Below are 22017 nucleotides of genomic sequence, written 5' to 3'. Positions count from 1 at the left end.
AATATCGTGAGGTATACGTCGCGAAGAGATTCGTTAAATCATGACAACTGTCGTGTTAAAGTACGTCAACGCCTGGCCGTGGTACGTTAACTGAATGGACGTCTCAACATGCGCCGGAATGTGCGTCTCGAACTGATTAAACCTGCATGTCCTCCTCAAACTTTACGCGCGCTCGTATTCTGGATTACGAAAATTCCGAACTGTTCTCACGAATATCACATCCCAATGAAATGGAAATTCCTGCAACTATTTCGAGATGACAAACAAATTATTCGGAATTTAGGTGTTGTTGTGTTTTATGCCGTCAGGTGACTCCGCCGTTAGCGTCCATCCCAAAACAAATACAAAGATTCGTTTAAAAAACTGACTCTCAAAATAACGTAACCAACAAGTAAAAATAAGCCTACTGTAGTGCGAAGTATCAAAACGACAACAAGGCTCAAATATTAAAATAACTCATGTTAGCAGCACTACTGCCTAAAGCATTTTACGCTCTCTTCGTAGCACACAGACAGCTTTATCCCAAAGGATGGAGCATTATTATACAGCATATCACCACATCACCAACTTTGATGGGTGACAGGTCACGCATGTAACACATCATTTTTGGTTATGGAACATATCGTTTTTAAGTTGTTATTTACAAGTTATGAACACTGTTCATTGCATCCAATGTAACACACCCAGCTCAAATTTCTGTTTCTAAGCCTTCAGTGTGTCTTACCAGTCTTATCAGCTGTTCACATGTGAGGTGTTGGTTCAAGCATGGATTACATATCATTTGAACTAAGTGAAATAATTGTATGGTGTAGTGAAGGCGAGCAAGGGAAGAGACATATGTAATATCCGTGAGCATTTGTTTCCTTAAGAGGAAGCATACAAACACAGTACTTTTGTTGTCCTTTACTAACTCCTTCAAGGAACAGTTGTCTTCATCCCAACGATGTTAACAGGGGAAATTGTAATGAGAGAATTCTGGACTTCTAAGATGTCAAAATAGAGAAGCTTAATAACACACCTTCAACTAGTAATTGTGGTTCATCATATTTTACAGGCACATGTCACCCAACTATCTGGAGGGTATTATATGACTGTGGTCCATGTAAATACCAGACACAGAATGTGCGGAAATTAGGGTCATACAACTTCTTTCCTCACATGAAAGTGGGCTGTGATTTCTTCATTAAAATGCTAATGATACTGCTTCATATGTTAGTCACAAATGATTTTTTTATTTTATACACGTGGCAGTTAATTTGAATCTTAGAATAGTCACATCTATGATGATGGAAGCCAACATGTGACTACTGTTAGATCTTGTCAACAAAGGTTTTCTGTGAGTATTTGGGCTGAAATGCGGGCAATCAGCTTCTAGGAGTTGTTGTTCTACCACAAAACTTCAATGAAACACCTCACCAACAATTTCTGAAAATCACACTTATAAAACTGTTGGACTCATTCCCAGCTGCTGAGCACAACTAGCTCAGATCCCAGCATGTTTGAGGCCAAACACAGGGACTGCGGACTTGTGAGCAGAGCTAAGTGTGAGCTCTGACGAACACTGGATAGGTCAAGCAGGACCTGCTGTGTCTCCGGTGCCTCCTCCACGCCTCAGCAAAAGTACTGTGCTTTGTGTGCTTCCTCTTAGGAAACAAATACTCATAGATACAGCATTTTTTTTCCTTTCTGACCATGCCATGGCATGTGTTACTCCAGCATTCACTATAACTGAGCCGATTCCTTCAACCAATAGTGTTAAACGACATGGTATAGAGATAGGTCAAGCTTGACAGAGCTGGACATCAGTGTTACAAAGGCATTTCTGCAACTACGCTCATTGTAGACCGTTTGAATCCTTCTTTGAGGACGGCTTTCATAAAACATAATTTGTTCACAATTATATCAGTTTAATGAACCTAAGTTATCTCTCTTACATACAGTTAATTTTTTCACCACTTACATATTACAGTCTTCCTCACCAATTACATCACTGGATATGACAGCACCTCACATACTGCCACTGATTGTCCTTTATAAGCACGTTGTATCTAAATCTACAGACTTCCGATATCCAACAGAATGGGACCTATTCACTCTGCTTTTGCACAAAGAAGAAAATGTCCTAGAAAAGATCCTCTGCTGGGTACATTCACTGGATACTCTGAAGAGCAATCTAAGAGTTGATACAAAGGGATAAAGTTTACATGGCCATAATTCATATGATTGAGGAAGTGAAGATCACATACAACTTGACAACAAACACACTGAATTCTGCTGGAGATGAATTATTCTCAGTAAAATGTCTGGGAAAACAACAGCACAGTCGATTTAGACACGCTGCTTGGAGCCTTTAGTACAAACCACGCTGCTGTAACAGTGCTCATTTAAAATTGGATGATCTCAATTATTTGTAGCATTCCTGTTCATAATGAGATTGTCACATTTAAAGTACTGTACAAAGGCACTAATAAGAGTTTTGTATTCCCATTCTTCATGGAACCAAGTTATGAAACAGTTCTAACTGCTGTCGTTATGCCTTCCTACTTGTCTATAACACATGCATTTTCCACTTAAAACTGCTGTGTGCTATTATTATTAGTCCTTTGATGCTCAAGATCAATGATTAAGAATCAGCATTGCCATGGCTTATGTATGATGTGGAAACATCTCAGAAACGTCGACGTTGAGAATGCTGCATCAACATCAATTGCACCCGTACCATATTTCTATGCACCAGGAATTGCATGGCGACTACTTTGAACGTCGTGTACAGTTCTGCCACTGGACACAAGAGAAATTACAGGACAATGACAGATTTTTTGCACGCATTCCAATTAGCGACGAAGCGTCATTCGCCAACAGCAGTAACGTAAACCGGCATAATATGCTCTATTGGGCAACGGAAAATCCACGATGGCTGTGACAAGTCGAACATCGGCAACCTTGGCGGGTTAATGTTTGGTGCGGCATTATGGGACGAAGGATAATTGGCCCCCATTTTATCAATGGCAGTCTAAATGGTGGAATGTATGCTGATTTCCTATGAAATGTTCTACCGACGTTACTGCAATATGTTTCACAGCATGACAGAATGGTGATGTACTTCCAACATGATGGATGTCCGGCACATAGCTCGCGAGTGGTTGAAGCGGTATTGAATAATTGCATATTTCATGACAGGTGGACTGGCCGTCGAAGCACCATATCATTGCCCCCAAGTTCACTGGATCTAACGTCTCCGGATTTCTTTCTGTGGGGAAAGTTGAAGGATATTTGCTATTGTGATCCACCGACAACGCCTGACAACATGTGTCAGCGCATTGTCACTGCATGTGCGAACATTACGGAAGGCAAACTACTCGCTGTTGAGAGGAATGTCGTTACACGTATTGCCAAATGCATTGAGGTTGGCGGACATCATTTTGAGCATTTATTGCATTAATGTGGTATTTACAGGTAATCACGCTGTAACAGCATGCGTTCTCAGAAATGATAAGTTCACAAAGATACATGTATCACATTGGAACAACCAAAATAAAATGTTCAAACGTACCTACGTTCTGTATTTTAATTTAAAAAATCTACCTGTTAGCAAGTTTTCATCTAAAATTGTGAGCCATATGTTTGTGACTATTACAGCGCAATCTATCACAAAGCGAAAAAAAATGGTCCAACTAAAACATTCATATTTCTTTACATATTACAAAAATCCGCCCCCCATGAACCATGGACCTTGCCGTTGGTGGGGAGGCTTGCGTGCCTCAGCGATACAGACGGAGGGGTATCTGTTGAGAGGCCAGACAAACGTGTGGTTCCTGAAGAGGGGCAGCAGGCTTTTCAGTAGTTGCAAGGGCAACAGTCTGGATGATTGACTGATCTGGCCTTGTAACAATAACCAAAACGGCCTTGCTGTGCTGGTACTGCGAACAGCTGAAAGCAAGGGGAAACTACGGCCGTAATTTTTCCCGAGGGCATGCAGCTTTACTGTATGATTAAATGATGATGGCGTCCTCTTGGGTAAAATATTCCAGAGGTAAAATAGTCTCCCATTTGGATCTCCGGGCGGGGACTACTCAAGAGGATGTCGTTATCAGGAGAAAGAAAACTGGCGTTCTATGGACCGGAGCGTGGAATGTCAGATCCCTTAATCGGGCAGGTAGGTTAGAAAATTTAAAAAGGGAAATGGATAGGTTAAAGTTAGATATAGCGGGAATTAGTGAAGTTTGGTGGCAGGAGGAACAAGACTTCTGGTCAGGTGACTACAGGGTTATAAACACAAAGTCAAATAGGGGTAATGCAGGAGTAGGTTTAATAATGAATAGGAAAATAGGAATGCGGGTAAGCTACTACAAACAGCATAGTGAACACATTATTGTGGCCAAGATAGATACGAAGCCCACACCTACTACAGTAGTACAAGTTTATATGCCAACTAGCTCTTCAGATGACGAAGAAATTGAAGAAATGTATGATGAAATAAAAGAAATTATTCAGATAGTGAAGGGAGACGAAAATTTAATAGTCATGGGTGACTGGAATTCGAGTGTAGGAAAAGGGAGAGAAGGAAACGTAGTAGGTGAATATGGATTGGGGCTAAGAAATGAAAGAGGAAGCCGCCTGGTAGAATTTTGCACAGAGCACAACTTAATCATAGCTAACACTTGGTTTAAGAATCATGATAGAAGGTTGTATACATGGAAGAACCCTGGAGATACTAAAAGGTATCAGATAGATTATATAATGGTAAGACAGAGATTTAGGAACCAGGTTTTAAATTGTAAGACATTTCCTGGGGCAGATGTGGATTCTGACCACAATTTATTGGTTATGAACTGCAGATTAAAACTGAAGAAACTGCAAAAAGGTGGGAATTTAAGGAGATGGGACCTGGATAAACTGAAAGAACCAGAGGTTGTACAGAGTTTCAGGGAGAGCATAAGGGAACAATTGACAGGAATGGGGGAAAGAAATACAGTAGAAGAGGAATGGGTATTTTTGAGGGATGAAGTAGTGAAGGCAGCAGAGGATCAAGTAGGTAAAAAGACGAGGGCTAGTAGAAATCCTTGGGTAACAGACGAAATATTGAATTGAATTGATGAAAGGAGAAAATATAAAAATGCAGTAAATGAAGCAGGCAAAAAGGATTACAAACGTCTCAAAAATGAGATCGACAGGAAGTGCAAAATGGCTAAGCAGGGATGGCTAGAGGACAAATGTAAGGATGTAGAGGCTTATCTCACTAGGGGTAAGATAGATACTGCCTACAGGAAAATTAAAGAGACCTTTGGAGAAAAGAGAACCACTTGTATGAATATAAAGAGCTCAGATGGAAACCCAGTTCTAAGCAAAGAAGGGAAAGCAGAAAGGTGGAAGGAGTATATACAGGGTGATGCACTTGAGGAAAATATTATGGAAATGGAAGAGGATGTAGATGAAGATGAAATGGGAGATACGATACTGCATGAAGAGTCTGACAGAGCACTGAAAGACCTGAGTCGAAACAAGGACAAGGCCCCCGGAGTAGACAACATTCCATTGGAACTACTGACGGCCTTGGGAGAGCAAGTCCTGACAAAACTCTACCATCTGGTGAGCAAGATGTACGAGACAGGCGAAATACCCTCAGACTTCAAGAAGAATATAATAATTCCAATCCCAAAGAAAGCAGGTGTTGACAGATGTGAAAATTACCGAATAATCAGTTTAATAAGCCACAGCTGCAAAATACTAACACGAATTCTTTACAGACGAATGGAAAAACTAGTAGAAGCCGACCTCGGGGAAGATCAGTTTGGATTCCATAGAAATACTGGAACACGTGAGGCAATACTGACCTTACGACTTATCTTAGAAGAAAGATTAAGGAAAGGCAAACCTACGTTTCTAGCATTTGTAGACTTAGAGAAAGCTTTTGACAATGTTGACTGGAATACTCTCTTTCAAATTCTAAAGGTGGCAGGGGTAAAATACAGGGAGCGAAAGGCTATTTACAATTTGTACAGAAACCAGATGGCAGTTATAAGAGTCGAGGGACATGAAAGGGAAGCAGTGGTTGGGAAGGGAGTGAGACAGGGTTGTAGCCTATCCCCGACGTTATTCAATCTGTATATTGAGCAAGCAGTAAAGGAAAAAAAAGAAAAGTATGGAGTAGGTATTAAAATCCAGGGAGAAGAAATAAAAACTTCGAGATTCGCAGATGACATTGTAATTCTGTCAGAGACAGCAAAGGACTTGGAAGAGCAGTTGAAAGGAATTGATGGTGTCTTGAAGGGAGGATATAAGATGAACATCAACAAAAGCAAAACGAGGATAATGGAATGTAGTCGAATTAAGTCAGGTGATGTTGAGGGTATTAGATTAGGAAATGAGACACTTAAAGTAGTAAAGGAGTTTTGCTATTTGGGGAGCAAAATAACTGATGATGGTCGAAGTAGAGAGGATATAAAATGTAGACTGGCAATGGCAAGGAAAGCGTTTCTGAAGAAGAGAAATTTGTTAACATCGAGTATAGATTTAAGTGTCAGGAAGTCATTTCTGAAAGTATTTGTATGGAGTGTAGCCATGTATGGAAGTGAAACATGGACGGTAAATAGTTTGGACAAGAAGAGAATAGAAGCTTTCGAAATGTGGTGCTACAGAAGAATGCTGAAGATTAGATGGGTAGATCACATAACTAATGAGGAAGTATCGAATAGGATTGGGGAGAAGAGAAGTTTGTGGCACAACTTGACCAGAAGAAGGGATCGGTTGGTAGGACATGTTCTGAGGCATCAAGGGATCACCAATTTAGTATTGGAGGGCAGCGTGGAGGGTAAAAATCGTAGGGGGAGACCAAGAGATGAATACACTAAGCAGATTCAGAAGGATGTAGGTTGCAGTAGGTACTGGGAGATGAAGAAGCTTGCACAGGATAGAGTAGCATGGAGAGCTGCATCAAACCAGTCTCAGGACTGAAGACCACAACAACAACAACAACATCACAAAAATATGTAATAAAAATGGGGGTTCCTATTTTTAAAAATGCAGTTGATATCTGTTTGACCTATGGGAGCGCCATCTAGCAGGCCAACCATAGCGCCATCTGGTTTCCCACTTCAAGCTAGACAAGTTTCGTTCTTTGTGGTTTCTTCGTTTGACGCCTATATCGTGAGATATTTCGCCCAGTCACTATCAATGGACCACCCTGTATATTGATAAAGTAACAGCATAATCACCTTTTCAAGTGGCAAAAAGCCTGAGATTTGGCACATTAAGTTCCACGTACAACTGAAACACTGCAAAGCATATGTCTGACCTCAGAATAAGGTTATCAAGGCATACACCAACATTGTGATGTAACCTACCACCTGGCATCACGTACGCAGCACAATGCCTTCTCCTCACCCTCATGTGGGACACCAAGGTGACACAGCTGCGAAACTGTTGCAGTTACCACCAAAGTACAACTTGGAAGAAAGCACAAGCACAGCTACATGCTTAATTTGTCTATTGGTTTGATTTTGTCCAATGAAGTGTCCAATTACCAAGTCATACATACATTATACACTATTAAAAACTAATAAGAACACTACTAAAAACAAATAAATATGATGAATAAAAACAGAAAGAGGTATGGAACACTTACCTGCTGCTCCTGAACCCATTTCAGCCTCAGACGAGAAGGATTCATCATCTCCTGACCTCCTGACACGTTCGACTGGAACATAAATGTGTAATCATACCAACTAAGAACAAAGACGGTAACATCCATAATGAAACAACATGCAGTTCACACATAAGAGAGAATTAAGAAAACTAATAGATAAATGCAAAAGACAAAAGTCAATGCAAAGCTGAATAGTTATCACACAGCAGAACTGGCATGCGTCAAAATTATGGAACAGTACCACAAAGTGAGAGCAACAGATGTCTCCTACCTGAGACTCCTATTTTAGTATTTTCTTACCCTTTTTCCTATGCCTTTTATTCTCCACAAACAATACGTTATGTTGCTCTAATTAGAAGTGTGTATAAATGTTATTTACATGCATACAAGATATGTCTTTGTACATTCAGTTATAATGGTGATTTCGTTTTTAAGCTGAAGTACTGCTAATTGCAGCTACTTTATTTCTCCAGTATTCATTTGTATCTTACATGTAATACTATTTTCTTTTTGTTTCAATTATCTGAAAATGTTTGTGTCAAAAAACTTGTATGGTTAGCTGGACACACATACAGGGTGGTCAGTAACAGTCTGAAAAGGTTGTAAGACTGTTTATGGGGAGGTTGTGCTAAGAAATAATTGTTAAGAAAAAATCCAATATATAGCACTGTTTCCAAGTTATTTAACACTGAAGTTATCCAATCAAATAACTGCACATGCAAACTCAAGCAGCCTGCCAGAGACACTGTCACAAAACTTGATCTTTGTTTGGTTTCCTTAAAGTGAACAAATATAGCTTTTGCTCACATAGCTTACATTTATCATTTCCAAAAAAAATGCTCATTTCAACTGGTAATGAGAATTTCAACAAGTGGTAACTCAATGACCCACAGTTGTCTGTGCAATACCTCATTCTGGTATACACATGTGCTTGAATTTGCACATACAATGACCTGATTTCATTGCTAAAAAAACTCGAAAACAGCGCAATTTATTGAATTTTTTTCTTAACAATTAATTCTCAGCACATCTTCCCCTGCAACACACTTACAAGCTTTTCAGACCATTTCTGACCACCTTTGAGGATATATGAAGCAATGAGAATGTGTAATAATTGTTGTTGTTATTGTTCCAAAACTCCTTGTTCCTATTTCATCCCTGATATTCAATATTTCCTAGTGTGTACTAGCTCTATGGGAGGAGCAGTTTTGAAGTTCTATGCATTCACATACATTGTTGTTCAAAATTAAAGCAACAAACCACTATTTCCCCTTCCTGAGTCTAATTCATGATACAATCATACGAACTGTCAACAGATATCTGTACACTCATGTTCTGCATGGAAGATGGCATTCCAGTCAACGAACAGCCACGCCAGCAGTGACGTCAGGGCAACCAGCAAAAGGGTTAGTATTTGTTGGGTAGCCCCACATCCACAATCGCTGTGTACACAGTGACAGACTGAGCAGTATGACACAGAGAAGACGCCCACCAGACTGCATTGAAGAAGCACAGGAAGAATGGAAGCAGGACAGTCGCAAACTGATGTGGCCCGATGGCTTAAAGTGAATCGTTCTGTTGTTTCTTGGATGTGGTGACAGTTTATAGAAACCGAAACTGTATCCCAAAGACCAGGGTAGAGTCGACCATGTGTGACACCAGAAAGAGAAACCATTATTTGGCTGTAGGGGTACAACAGTACTGCCTTAGTACCGCACAGCAACTGGCATCTGACTTTGCAACATCCACTGGCCAAGTTGTACTGATGCAAACGCCATGCAGAAGGCTTAGGCAGAGTGATCTTTGCTGTCAGAGACTTCTTGTATTCGTACCTCTAACCGTGTCTTTACAAAAGGGAACATCTTGAGCAGAGTCTTCAATATGCCACCTGGACGGTCAAACAGTGGTCCAATGTTCTTCTTACACTCTGGAGAGTGATTCTTAACAGATTTGTCTCTGGAGGGGATGTGAAATATGATTTCGGGATCCAAACATCGTAGAAAGAGACCAGTATCGAGGATGATCCCAAAAGGTGTTTGCAGGGATTATGCTGACCACTCGAACAGCTCTTCATGAAATTGTACAGGTGAATAGATAAGGTTTAACCGCTGTCAGGTATTCTGACAAGATCTTGGGACCTCATGTACGGTTGTTGCAAGGTTTGTATTGATGGACGATAATGCTTTAACTCATAGAGGACGGGTGGTTGATGTTTTCCTGGAAACAGAAGACATAATATGCATGGTGTGGCCAGCTCGCTCTTCCGACTTGAATCCCATAGAGCATGTCTTGGATGTACTGCAGGGACAGGTTGCATCAAGTCAGCATCCACCATCCAAATCCCCAAGACTCATGAGCAGCTCTGCAGGAATAATGGGCATTACTGCCACAAAGTGAGATTGATGACATAATTCGCTGCATGTCCCGTTGTTATCAGGCCTGTGTTGCTGCCAGAGGTGGCCACAACCCATACTGAGCACATTAATCAGTTGTCGGAATATGTGTGCAAATCCTTTAAGTTGGAAAGGATGTTACATGCGTTGTAGACATTTACGTTCCGTATTCTTTACACTGTTTGCACTTTACTATCACCTGTTTATACTATTTTATGGCAAAATAAATGCAATCTTGCAAAAATTCCATTTGTTGCTTTAATTTTGGACACCAGTGTATTTATACTCTGCACACCCAAATTTAAAGAACCCTGTCCTTTGCTTTGGGCATGTAATAATATGATTCATAGTCTCCACTTAAATGTAGTAAGTAGTTACAACTGTGATCAGCATTGTATTTTAAACTGCGATCAAAAAGTGCTGAATGTACTGTCCTTAGCTGCAAGATGTCAGGATGTAACATCAGGCAGTGGGGGTGGAAAGGGGCTCTGAAAGCAATGAGCATTCATTCTGTTTATGGTAGAAATGATGGCAACATGTCTTGTATAATATCACAACCTGTTAATTCAATAAATGGGTTCCATGCAAGAGAAACTTTTATTTCAAGCTATGATGACTGATATTCAGTTACTTAAAACTATTTAACAGTTATTATTTTGAAACTGTGCTAGCACTTTGTGGTCAAAAGTCAAATAATCTTCAAACATAATGAATATAAATATCTCATTCCATACAACACATTTACACCTACATTCCCTTCCTGAAACTGTTCTTTATAACAGTAGCGATCAATATATCTAAGCAGTTGTATTACTTCAGCATCTGACACATATATATATGGCACAAGAACAACTACAAACATTTAACTGAAGACCACATATACCATATATTCATTCACACATGGGTTACATAAGCTGACTTCCTGACTTAGACTGTGTAGCTGTAAACAAGATGTGCAGTTACAGCATGTTTCACCAGATTTATTTCAGTTAGGAAATAAAAAAATATAAATGAATGATACTTACCAGTGCAATTTATCTGCCAAACGGATTCCCTCCAAATTTAACATTTTTGTTCAAATAGTACGATATCTTTTGAAGCTCTGATGTAATATACAGAACATCATATTTTGTGCAGGAATAGTTTGACGAAAATAGTTTGTACTGTCTATAATAACGAATGCAATCCAAAACAGGCTATCACCACCACAATTAACATTTGAAAGTTCACTACTGCATGAACAGTTATGCATTTTCCTTCTTTTAACTCCAGTTCTAAAACAATGCTAAGACCACGAAGCACCCAAATTGACTGTATGGGGTAGGAAGCCTGTACAATACTAAGTAGGTGGCTACATTTTGGTGAATGCTATGCACATACTTCATAAACATTAGTTACAGGTTTTACATGAAAATGAAAGCAACACTGTGGTATATTGTTTCTAGAGAAAACTTGTGTAAGGCCACACAGCTATGTAGAAAACAATGACGTCACGCTAGCCTTCTTAAAGTGAGGCACTGAGCAATGGATGGACACAGACACAAGAACTGGAATATGGTAGCTCTGCTGATGAACTTTTCTTCTACTTCTTCAGAGACCATCAACACACATTCAAGAAAAATGCAGGTTTGTACACTCAGTCACTTTCTTGCAATTCATTATGGGTAATGAATGCTGTGAAGTACTTCTCACAGAGAAGCTGAACACAACGTGAGAAGTCAGCTGTTGCAGGATGTAGCCTGTCAACAGAACTCAGAATATAGTTGATAAAACTAAGATCATTGAACACCATAACCATGGAGATAATGGAGATGTGTTTGTTTCCAATAAATTTCAACACAGGTAACTCTTTATAAATAATTATCTTTGTAAGACCTTGTTGATAATATTTTCAATAAGATTTATTTTCCTCAATGTCTGCCTTTCTATGTTATTTGGGTTCACCGGACTGTACATCCTTTCCAATTTCTTGAGGCTAATTGGAAGCTATCAATGAGATTACCTCACACATTTACAACTCTTGCACTTGCCTTTTACCTTCATCTTTTAGCAAGCTTCTGTTGCAAACTATTTTCCTGCTCTTGACTTTGTTTTACAACAGTGCTCTTCTTTTATTTCCCTTATGCTGCTTTTTCTTCTTCCAGTGTGGTTATTAGAACTGTTCCTCACATAAAATGACCACTATCTATGACAACAATTATTTGTACTGCATTTATTAAAAGCAAGCAATGGAATGTCCAGGATAAAATAACAACAATATGAAAAGCTTAGATTACTACTCGCCACACAGAGGAGGCACTGAGTTGCAGACAGCCAGAATGAAAAGATGGCTAAACATTTAAGCTTCCGGACCAAAAAATCCTTCTTCTGGAATAGAACACACACACACACACATACACACACACACACACACACACACACACACACACACACACACACACACACACACACACACACACACACACACCGCGCGCGCGCGCGCGCGCGCGTGCGCAGCTACTGTCTCTGGCCACTGGGGCCCAGCTGGAGCCAGTAGCCGTGTGTACTCGAGTTGTGACTGCGCACGTGTGTGTGTGTGTGTGTGTGTGTGTTTTCTGCTTCAGACAAAGGACTTTTTACCTGAAAGCTTGCATGTTTAGCACTCTTCTCATTGTGCCTGTCTACAACACAATGCCTCCTCTAAGGGGTCAGTAGCAATCTATTGTCTGTTTTTTACTATTAATGTAATTGGATACATAAAAAATCTACTCAGCAAGCAGAGGCAGAACACACACATAAAAGAAGGTTATAATTAGGCAAGCTTTCGTAGCCAGTGGCTCCTTCTTCAGGCAGAAGGGTTAAAAGGGAAGGAAGAAGGGTGATGGAAAGGGCTGGAGAGGTCTGGGAAAATGGGTAGATTTGGAAAAATCAACTAGACTGCGAGTTAGGGGAGACTTACCAGACAGTTTGAAAAGGAAAGGCTGACTGTTGGGGAATGCAGTGGACAAAATTTGAAGATCTGAGAGCTTAAAGGTGGTTTTATCAGTAATCTCTGCCTTGCATATCACCTTGTCTTCCTCCATTAAATTCTCAAGTTTTCAAATCTCATGCGGTGCAGTTCCCAACAATGAATCTTTCCTTCTCATCTCATCCCGTAAGTCTACCCTGACCCGCGGGGTTCTCTATGACTTTCCCTAAATCTACCCCTTTTCCTAGACCTCTCCAATCAGTTTCTTTCACCCCTACTCCTTCCCTTTCAACCCTTCTGAAGGAGCCACTGGCTCCAAAAGCTTGCCTAATTATAACCTCCTTTTATGTATGTGTTTTGCCACCACTTCGTGAGAAGATTTTTTATCTATCCAATTACATTAATCTATTGTCTGTGTATTTATGAAAACCATGTTTTTATGCTTTTACATGCACAAAACGGTACTCTCATAGTGTTATCAGATTTCAATTATTCTTTATTGGTATCCATGCCTCATCAGCTCCAGTTTACTGGATTTCACCAGCATCATCTTTCACATTACTTCTGGAGAGGAGAAGAGACTTGTTATGTTTGAAAGGTACTACAGAATACGTTGACCAGTTAATGGCTACAAATTTGTTTTGAATTTTATTGACTTTCAAAAGAAATGTACTGAAAACAATAGACTTATTTTCTGATCTTCTACCAGCCTCACCCTGTATCAGTAAAGAAATTCTTTGACTCATCAAATCAAATACCTCATCAATGAGTTCCCTCCATGTCATGTGTTTCTATTTTAAATTGGGAAATATCCTGCTCACTATTCACTTAGTTTCACCATTTCATCACCACTGTAATTTGTATCTGTTTTGTAATTACAGAAATTCATAGCATAAATATTAAATTGCATAAAAAGGATTGCTTTTGTTCCACTTCCAAAGTTTACAGTTCAACTGTTACTTTTTGTTGTACTACACCTGACTATACAGATGCATGGCACTGTAGTACCTGCTGTTCTGTTGCCAAAACAATATACTGTACTTAACTTCAAAACAGTATGGTCACTTCAATAACCACCAGTAAAAAATTTGTCAAGCTGAGAAACAGTCTGGTTTCACAATGTACTGTGTCTCAAAAGATGCATTGTAGGGAGTATCTTCAGTTCAGATAAAACACTTCTTATATAATAAAGTAAGTACTCCATGACACATCCACATTCCCATTACACAAGGCCAAAAAAGTGCTAACATCAGCTACATCCTCAAGACACTACATATTTAAAAATAAAATAACTGAGGCACAATACTCAGGAAATTAGACTTAAAATTACTTGCTAAGCTTTTCAACCGTGGACATAACCTTACAAAAAAGGGCAAATGGAAAGGCAATTCAAAAGTATTCAAAAATTTCACTTAATGTACAACCAATCTTTAATTATTGATCGCATGCTCAAATATACCAATTGACAATTTTTGTATTCATGTATAAGCTACACAACAAAGCATTCTGTAAGAATCACAGAATTCACATGTAAATTGTGTACCCAGAAAAATATGTAACCTAGACTAGAATTAACAAAAATACAAGAACAACAAGAAGATGTGATTTCATGCACATGCAAGAATGAAATTGTGTAATGGCACAGTTTCCCGTCTGAGGTGTTGTAAGGGTCACTCAATAAATAAATGAAAAGAATGTACACTAAGGTCAGAAAATATGATTAAGTAATTTACCAATCTGTTGTTAATCTATAAATCAAGAGATCCTTACAAACATTTTGCCCATAAGTGTGCCTGCCATCAGTACAGTGTTACTACAACTAACAGTGAAGTAGTACATATATCACAGCACTCAGCATACCTATACAAGTTTCCATTGTTGACATAGATGAAGTGAATAAGTGTATTTCTCCATTTATAAAACGCTGCATGCAAAAGGAACAATGTAATTTAACTGCAAAGCATTTCCTTAATACAGCAAAATATCACACAATGAATTTAAAGTATACAATGCCCTTCTTATGGCGGCAGGAATATGTAGCAAGCTCTCTCAACTCAGATTATTTCCTTTCTTGTAACAGCTTAGTCTGTGCATCAGCAGAAAAAAAATGTCTACCGATCAGCATTACGGAAAAAATGAGCATGTCACTTGCTCCAAACAAGAGCTCTCTTACTAACAGCTGCAAGCTAAGGTTCTGGGAGCTTTCGTAGACAGGCAGGCAAATTAATTCCTGTCCATCTACCAGCATACCTGGCACCTTTCACCCTTGGAATACAAAAAGCAATTTTGATTTCAACAAGCATTTTAATTCATACTGAGTCCCAGGAAGCAAAGCTCATCTACTAAGCAAAGTTTACCAAAACTGTATGTGAGATTCAACTGTGGCATATTCCTACTCAAGCAAGAAGGCATACAGAAAATATTTATGATTTGAATATATCATCTGAAATAAGTAAAATGTGCAATTTTCTGGTATCATTCAGTGCACAATTAGGACAGTAAATTATTCAACATTTTGTACACATTCCTAGGCACAGGATTCCATATTACACACCAGTATCTTTACATTGTCTTTAATTTCAAACTGCATTGTTTGATGGATAGCAAATACAGAGTACTGGGCATAATAACATGTCAACCCTGGCAGACAACAATCATTAACTTCTGGACTGCGGAGCTGTTACATAAATATCTAGTCTGCAGAAGACAATAATGTGTTTCAATTTCTAGAAAAAGGCAAAAAGCAAGGAAAAGATATGAGGCTCTTCAATGTGTGGGGAATGAGCCAGTTTGATCTAGTATAGAATAGATGTTCTCAAACGTCCTAACACAAACAGCAGGTGAAAACTTCACACCCTTGCCCACAAACTGAAATGATATTACTGATTTTTAAAAATGTCTGTACATTTAGCACGTAACACACATCACATGTCAACTTGTCCTACAAAACAGTTCTGCTTATTCAGTGTCTTAGAGGAGTCATACTGTATGTGTTCTGTACGTGTTCTGTTGAAATGGATAAATTGTAATAACGTGTCAATGCAATTTTGTTTTGTTTTAGATGGTCCACTAACAACAACAATTAATTCAATCACATACTGAGTCTCTTCCTTTATGTTCAATAGTTAGTATACAAATAGGGGAATTCAAACATTCTTGCATTTGTCTTAAAGACAGTCCACATCACGGATTTCCCAAAACCACAACCACAGATAACAATGCCGAAACTCTGCACAATTAGGCATGACACACTCAATGATTAAGATGTCAGAAAGAGATATGTACACTTGAAGAATTCAGAAAGCTTCATGCAGAGCTGAACCACAGTTCAGGAAGTTGGTGACAAGTAAAATGTCAATACCAACTGCATACTATGATTTATTTAAAATTAGCGATTACCTAGTGTGTGTCGCAATGCCACTGCAATGTCACTCAAAGAAAAAGAGTGTTTGTGTTTAAATTCTGTTTAATGAAGTACTTCTGGGCACACAATATTTTTTGTTTTTCCATCTGGTTCATGCACAAATATATTAGAAAGTTTTTCCAACGTGCGAGTGGGCAACATACAGCTACCCCTCTGAGAAGCATGAATTTCCCAAACTGAATCCACGCACTGATAGTGAGTGTCCCTGTTCTTTACTGATGGCCAATGCAAATGAGAGTCACACCGAAAACGGCAAATGTTTGAATTTGAATGTCATACCTATCAGAATCATTGGATATATGGCATCAGTATACTTTCTACAGCAAATTGTGCAATTAAAATTGGAGGTTAAGTGATACTGTTTATCATATTTTTCATTGAAAGCTTGGCATCACTGCACATTTGTGATAAATTTATTTTTGGAAGAATAATTGTATGGCAGCAGGTCTGACAAATCAAGTGAATTCAAGAATTCATTTGGATAACTGACAATTCATCCTGATTCATTACAGTATCGATGGACAGAGACGCTGTCACTTCATCCGGTATTGTGCACCATAGAACATTTGACCCATCTGATGAGTCGACACAATTGGAGACTTTTATCTGTTTCAGGATGTTCACCAATATTGCAAACAGTGTCTCAGTGACTTCCACATTCCACAGTAATTTCAGTGTTGAATGTGCCATATGGCCACCTTCTAGGAGAGTTTCTGCAATTCCAAATGATGGTGTTGCCAGTGGAATATTTTTTCATGTCCATATGGTTGCTAAAACAAGTGGAATGTGCCGCCTAGGGCACCTAGGAAATACATTCTGCTGCTCTGGCTTGTAACTGCATGCATAGTTCTGTCACATGCTATGCGTTTTTCTGGAACCAATTTGAGATTATTCATCTTAGCAAATGTACCCAAATCATAGACAGCAAATTATGTTTCTTGTTGCATATCACAATTAAAACTGTCATTTTCTATCAATTCGGTGCAACTGTTCCCAACTGTACCAGTACTTTTTTTAGTGTTTAACATGCATAAATGTCCTTAGTTGGAACAAATGCTTCATTATAGACATTTGGTGTGAATTAAATGTCCAGATTTTGATCTGCAGCATGCAAATAATACAGAATGTCTTCTCTCCTGTAGTCTTTGTATTTTATCCAAAGATCTTTTGAACTGGATGGGAAGCATGTAGTGAACATGATTGCAAATAATGTGTGTACATTATGAGCAGTATTTGGAGGATCAGTGGGTGAACTATGCCAAGGTACATCATCTTTTCAATGAGATTTAATTCTTGGCAAGCTTCATGATAAGTGACACATACTTGACTGTTTGCTGTTCTCAATTCTTGGAAGGATGTCAGGTCATATACTTGATTAACAGCAATCACAACATTGAAACTTGCTCATTGACTCAACCCATGTGTAGTATGTTGCTACTTCAGAGTAAAGGAGCATCTTAACAAACATATTGTCCTTGCACAATGAGAAAAATGCAGTTGACATTGTTGAAGTTTGTGATAACACACTTGCATGTGCATTTTCTGTTGCGAAGTACACACGCTGTCCATTTTCAAAGATGCACTGACAAATGAACAGTGACAAATGATAACATGTTCCATACTGCTTCTCTGTAACTAATGTAGCATCCCAGTTGATAATGGTGGATTTCAATGACAGAAACTATTGCCTTCCCATGCCAAAACTCCTGTATCACTTCTTCTGTCTATATATTTGCAAATGTACTGGACCCATTTCACCAAATTGAAATACTTGACACTGATGTGTGGTACGTACACATTCAAGAGTAACAGTGAATATGGTAAAACCCAACAATTTTTTAGTTCAACATCACTGTTTTGTGTTTTAGGAGAGGCGGTTTTGCTGACATCTTCATTTGACCATTGATGATAGAGTGGATACCCCTCACTGCCAGTGAAAGTTTCAGCAAGCAAGCCTCTTGGGTATCATTTCGTACATTTCACATCACACGTGCTGGGTGAATAGTTCTTGAGTAAGCCACATGGCCCACATAATATGTTTTGATGACGACTTCAAATAACATTACAAAATGGAGCCACAACTTGTGTAATATGTATTGATGTCAGCTATATATTATATTACTGACACACGAAAGCGTGTGCTGGGCTGGGGTTCAAACCCATATCCTGGGGTAGTTACATCTTCCACTCAAGGGTGCATTGACAGTATATATCTCGTGAAGCAGGCACAAAAGTGTGCCTTTTAGATCTGTGTTTACCGCTGTGTTAGTGAGTGATCTTTTATATGGCAAAAAGAAATTGTTTCTCAGATTTGGAAAAACAGCAGCTGCTTTAGAAAGTGATGATAATTTAAGTGACTGTTTTCAAGATATGGATGTTGAGGCTAGTGAGAGTGACTTTGATTCAGAAACATCTGATAACAATACACTACTGCATGGTACCTAGTGCATTTGTGCATGCTAGTTCAGTTTGTGATGAATATTTGTTCAATGGTGGTAGTGGCACAGCTGTGCCTCTAAAAATTTATGTGGTGATTTGTTTTGTGTGTTTTGTGGATGATGCTTTGTTCAAAATAACAGATGCACTTCAAGGCACAATGGGTCATAGCTTCTCACCACCATTTAGCAGCATGCTCACAGTTCACAGTTGGCAGGATACTACAAATGATGAGGTAATAACACTCATTGGAATGCTCACACTTCAAAGAATTCTTCACAAACTAGGACACAAGATGTATTTTTCAAACAAAATATCAGTTGACACATCTTTCTCCAGGAAACCGATGAGTGAAAAGTGGTTTCATCTTTTAGTAAAATTCTTCTACTTCGCTGGCAATATCTTGTATGATCTATTAGGCATTATCAGCAGAAAACTGTTCAAAATCCACCTGATTTATGGGGCACCTGTGGTATAAATTCAGATCAGTATACATGCCAGAAAGGAACTTCACCATTGATGAGTCATTGTGGCTCTGGAAAAGACAGCTAGGATGGAGGCAATTTATTCCATCAAAGTGCAGCAGATTTGGCATCAAATTTCATGAACTATGTGAAAGCATCTACAGGTATATATGGGACTTCACTGTTTACACTGGAAAGGGCACTAATTATGGTAGCCACTATCCTTAAGATACAATAACCTCTTGAATTGTTTTGGAGCTTGCATGTGATCTACTTGGGAAAGGCCACTGAATTTATCTTTGTCAATTGGTACACCAATCCAGATTTTGTGGACGAACCAAGCGTACATAACGTACAGAGGCAAGCAGGTGGTAATTAAATGGGAGGACAATAGAGAAGTTGTTATGGTCAGCACCTTCAATGACGATACATTTTTAAATGTAAACTTGAAGAAGGAAACTGTTCAAAAGCCACGTGTTATCGCTGATTACAACAAGAATATGGGAGGCGAGGACAGGTGCAGGTAGCAGTTGCACAGCTATCAGATGGCCAGGCTATAAAAATATTATCAGGAGCTTTTTTGCCAACTGCTGGACACTGCATGCTTCAATGCATAAGTTCTATACCAGAAGCATTGTGGCAAACAAAGCAGAATGAGCTTTATGTTTAGTCTTGGTGAATAGATGATCATATCTTCACCACAACAAGGGGCATCAGTAGGACGCCCACCTTGAGCTCTGAAGGCAACACGCCTTACAACCACGTATTTTCCAGACATTCTGTCGACCACAACAAAGAAAAGACCAACAAGGAGGTGTGTGTTGTGCACAAGAAAATGCCTTCACTAAGAGACATCATACTGGTGTGCATGATGTGAAGTTTAGTTGTGTGCAGCACACCATTTTAAAATGTTTCACACTGAAAACTTGCTGTATTGTGAAAATAAATTTTCGTTAAGTTCTGCAATATATTTTCCCTGCCAGTATCAATTTAAATTCAAAAACAAAAACATGAAGGAAAGCTTTCATGTGTGAGAAAAGTACACAATACCACTGGGCCATAGCGCACTGGCACATATCTCCCGCTGAGGAAGAGGCGTGCACAGGCGAACTACCCACTTAACAGATTAATGTGACTGGCAGTATGACCACTTTGCTCAGTTCATTGGGATTCATAATGTCAACCTCAAGTAAATGAAAGTGCTGCTCAGAACACAACTTGTTTTTTTATCAAATCTAGAAGTCATTTGGTTTCAGTTTTCACACACATATTGACAATTCACCTAGGAACCAAATGTCAATATTTCAAGGTATGAATTTAAGTGTCCTCACAAGTCATCAATCAATGTGAAAAGTAAGTCATTGCACAGACTTTGTTATTCGTTTCCTCGTCTGTTTGTGGATTTCTCAATTTGATGTTGAAAAAATTGGTGTGATATATATTATCTAATGTCAATTGGAATTTCTCTACTGACATCACTTAGTATGTTACACACAACTAAAATGTTGCTGTTTGTATTTTATTCAATTCAATAATGGCATATGTGTGCACTTGATACTAAACTATAAGAAATATACACATTTGTTGAAATGATTCATGTGCCACTTATTGTCAATTTGTTGCACTAATTCAGAAACCTCCATGGCCTTGCACACAATGTCTCTCCAAAGTTTTATTGCAATCAGATAAATGGTAGAAAAACAATTGTAAGATAACAAGGTAGCACATACCAAAGACAAGCCAGAATGTTAAAATATACACAGTTACACACATATGTAACTCAGTCAACAAACTTGGTCAAGAGTTTTGTACAAAATCTGAATAGGGAATATATACGTATAATGCCCAGTGGAACATTCTCCAGCACCAGATTCACAAAATATACATACTATGATTAAAAGTATCATCAACACAAGCACCTGAACAGCAAATTAACAAACATGAGAATGAAGTCTTTTGCAATGGCACTTTTGTATAAAACATTCTCAAACTTCATGCCCCATCAATTTAGAGTAAAACATTGAGCTTTCGATGATTACCTTCACACTCTTCATCAGGAGCAAGTGACTATCAAAACTGTTGCTGTGGTGGCCTTACAGAGCCCATAGACAGCTTCTGATTGATCAGTAATTACATTACGCTACCACAGATCGTGTCAATGTCTGTGTTGGTGAAACCACCATTCCTGTCATAGCATATATCTCTGCCCCTTTCTGCACCGAGTGCTCGTTTCCATGCAGATACGATCTGCGTGGTGCAGGGAAGCGAGATGATAGGTGGACAGTTTCAAGAACCCCGTCCTCTGTTTGTGGAATACATATAGTGCTTGGATGACCTCTGTCCATTACTTGTGGATAAGATTACTGGTTTCAGATCAAGACCGTGAAGGACCTGTGTATTGAACTTAAGCATCACACATGGTTACAGTAACTGAGCAAATCTGCTATTGTAGAAAACTGTCATGGCACTGGTCATGCAATGGAATACAACAACATAGAGATTTTGGCATACATTTCCAGCTACTGGGATAGTGTTATTAAGGAAGCATTGAAATTAAAGCAGTAAGTAATCTTATAAATAGAGATGGAGCTTTATGATGAAATTCTGTGTGGAATCCTCTATCCATTAATAAAAAAACAGAGGGAAAAATTAATGCTACCTCACACCAACTGGTTAATTATTTTCACTAACTTCTGAAGTGTGGTGGC

At 38.8% G+C, this 22017-nt stretch overlaps 1 protein-coding gene across 5 annotated transcripts in view; it reads right to left on the bottom strand.

Annotated features, from left to right (window-relative positions):
- Positions 1–22017, bottom strand: part of LOC126162235 (rho guanine nucleotide exchange factor 12) — a 1164938-nt gene that overhangs the window by 637580 nt on the left and 505341 nt on the right. For all 5 annotated transcript variants that reach the window (XM_049918604.1, XM_049918605.1, XM_049918607.1 and 2 more), the window contains one exon: positions 7625–7696. In XM_049918604.1, the coding sequence (XP_049774561.1) occupies positions 7625–7696 (72 nt within the window). The remainder of the gene's footprint in view (positions 1–7624; positions 7697–22017) is intronic.

This window comes from Schistocerca cancellata, chromosome 2 (genome assembly GCF_023864275.1).
Source record: "Schistocerca cancellata isolate TAMUIC-IGC-003103 chromosome 2, iqSchCanc2.1, whole genome shotgun sequence".
Lineage (NCBI taxonomy): Eukaryota > Metazoa > Arthropoda > Insecta > Orthoptera > Acrididae > Schistocerca > Schistocerca cancellata.
This window is presented reverse-complemented; position numbering and strand designations above follow the sequence as displayed.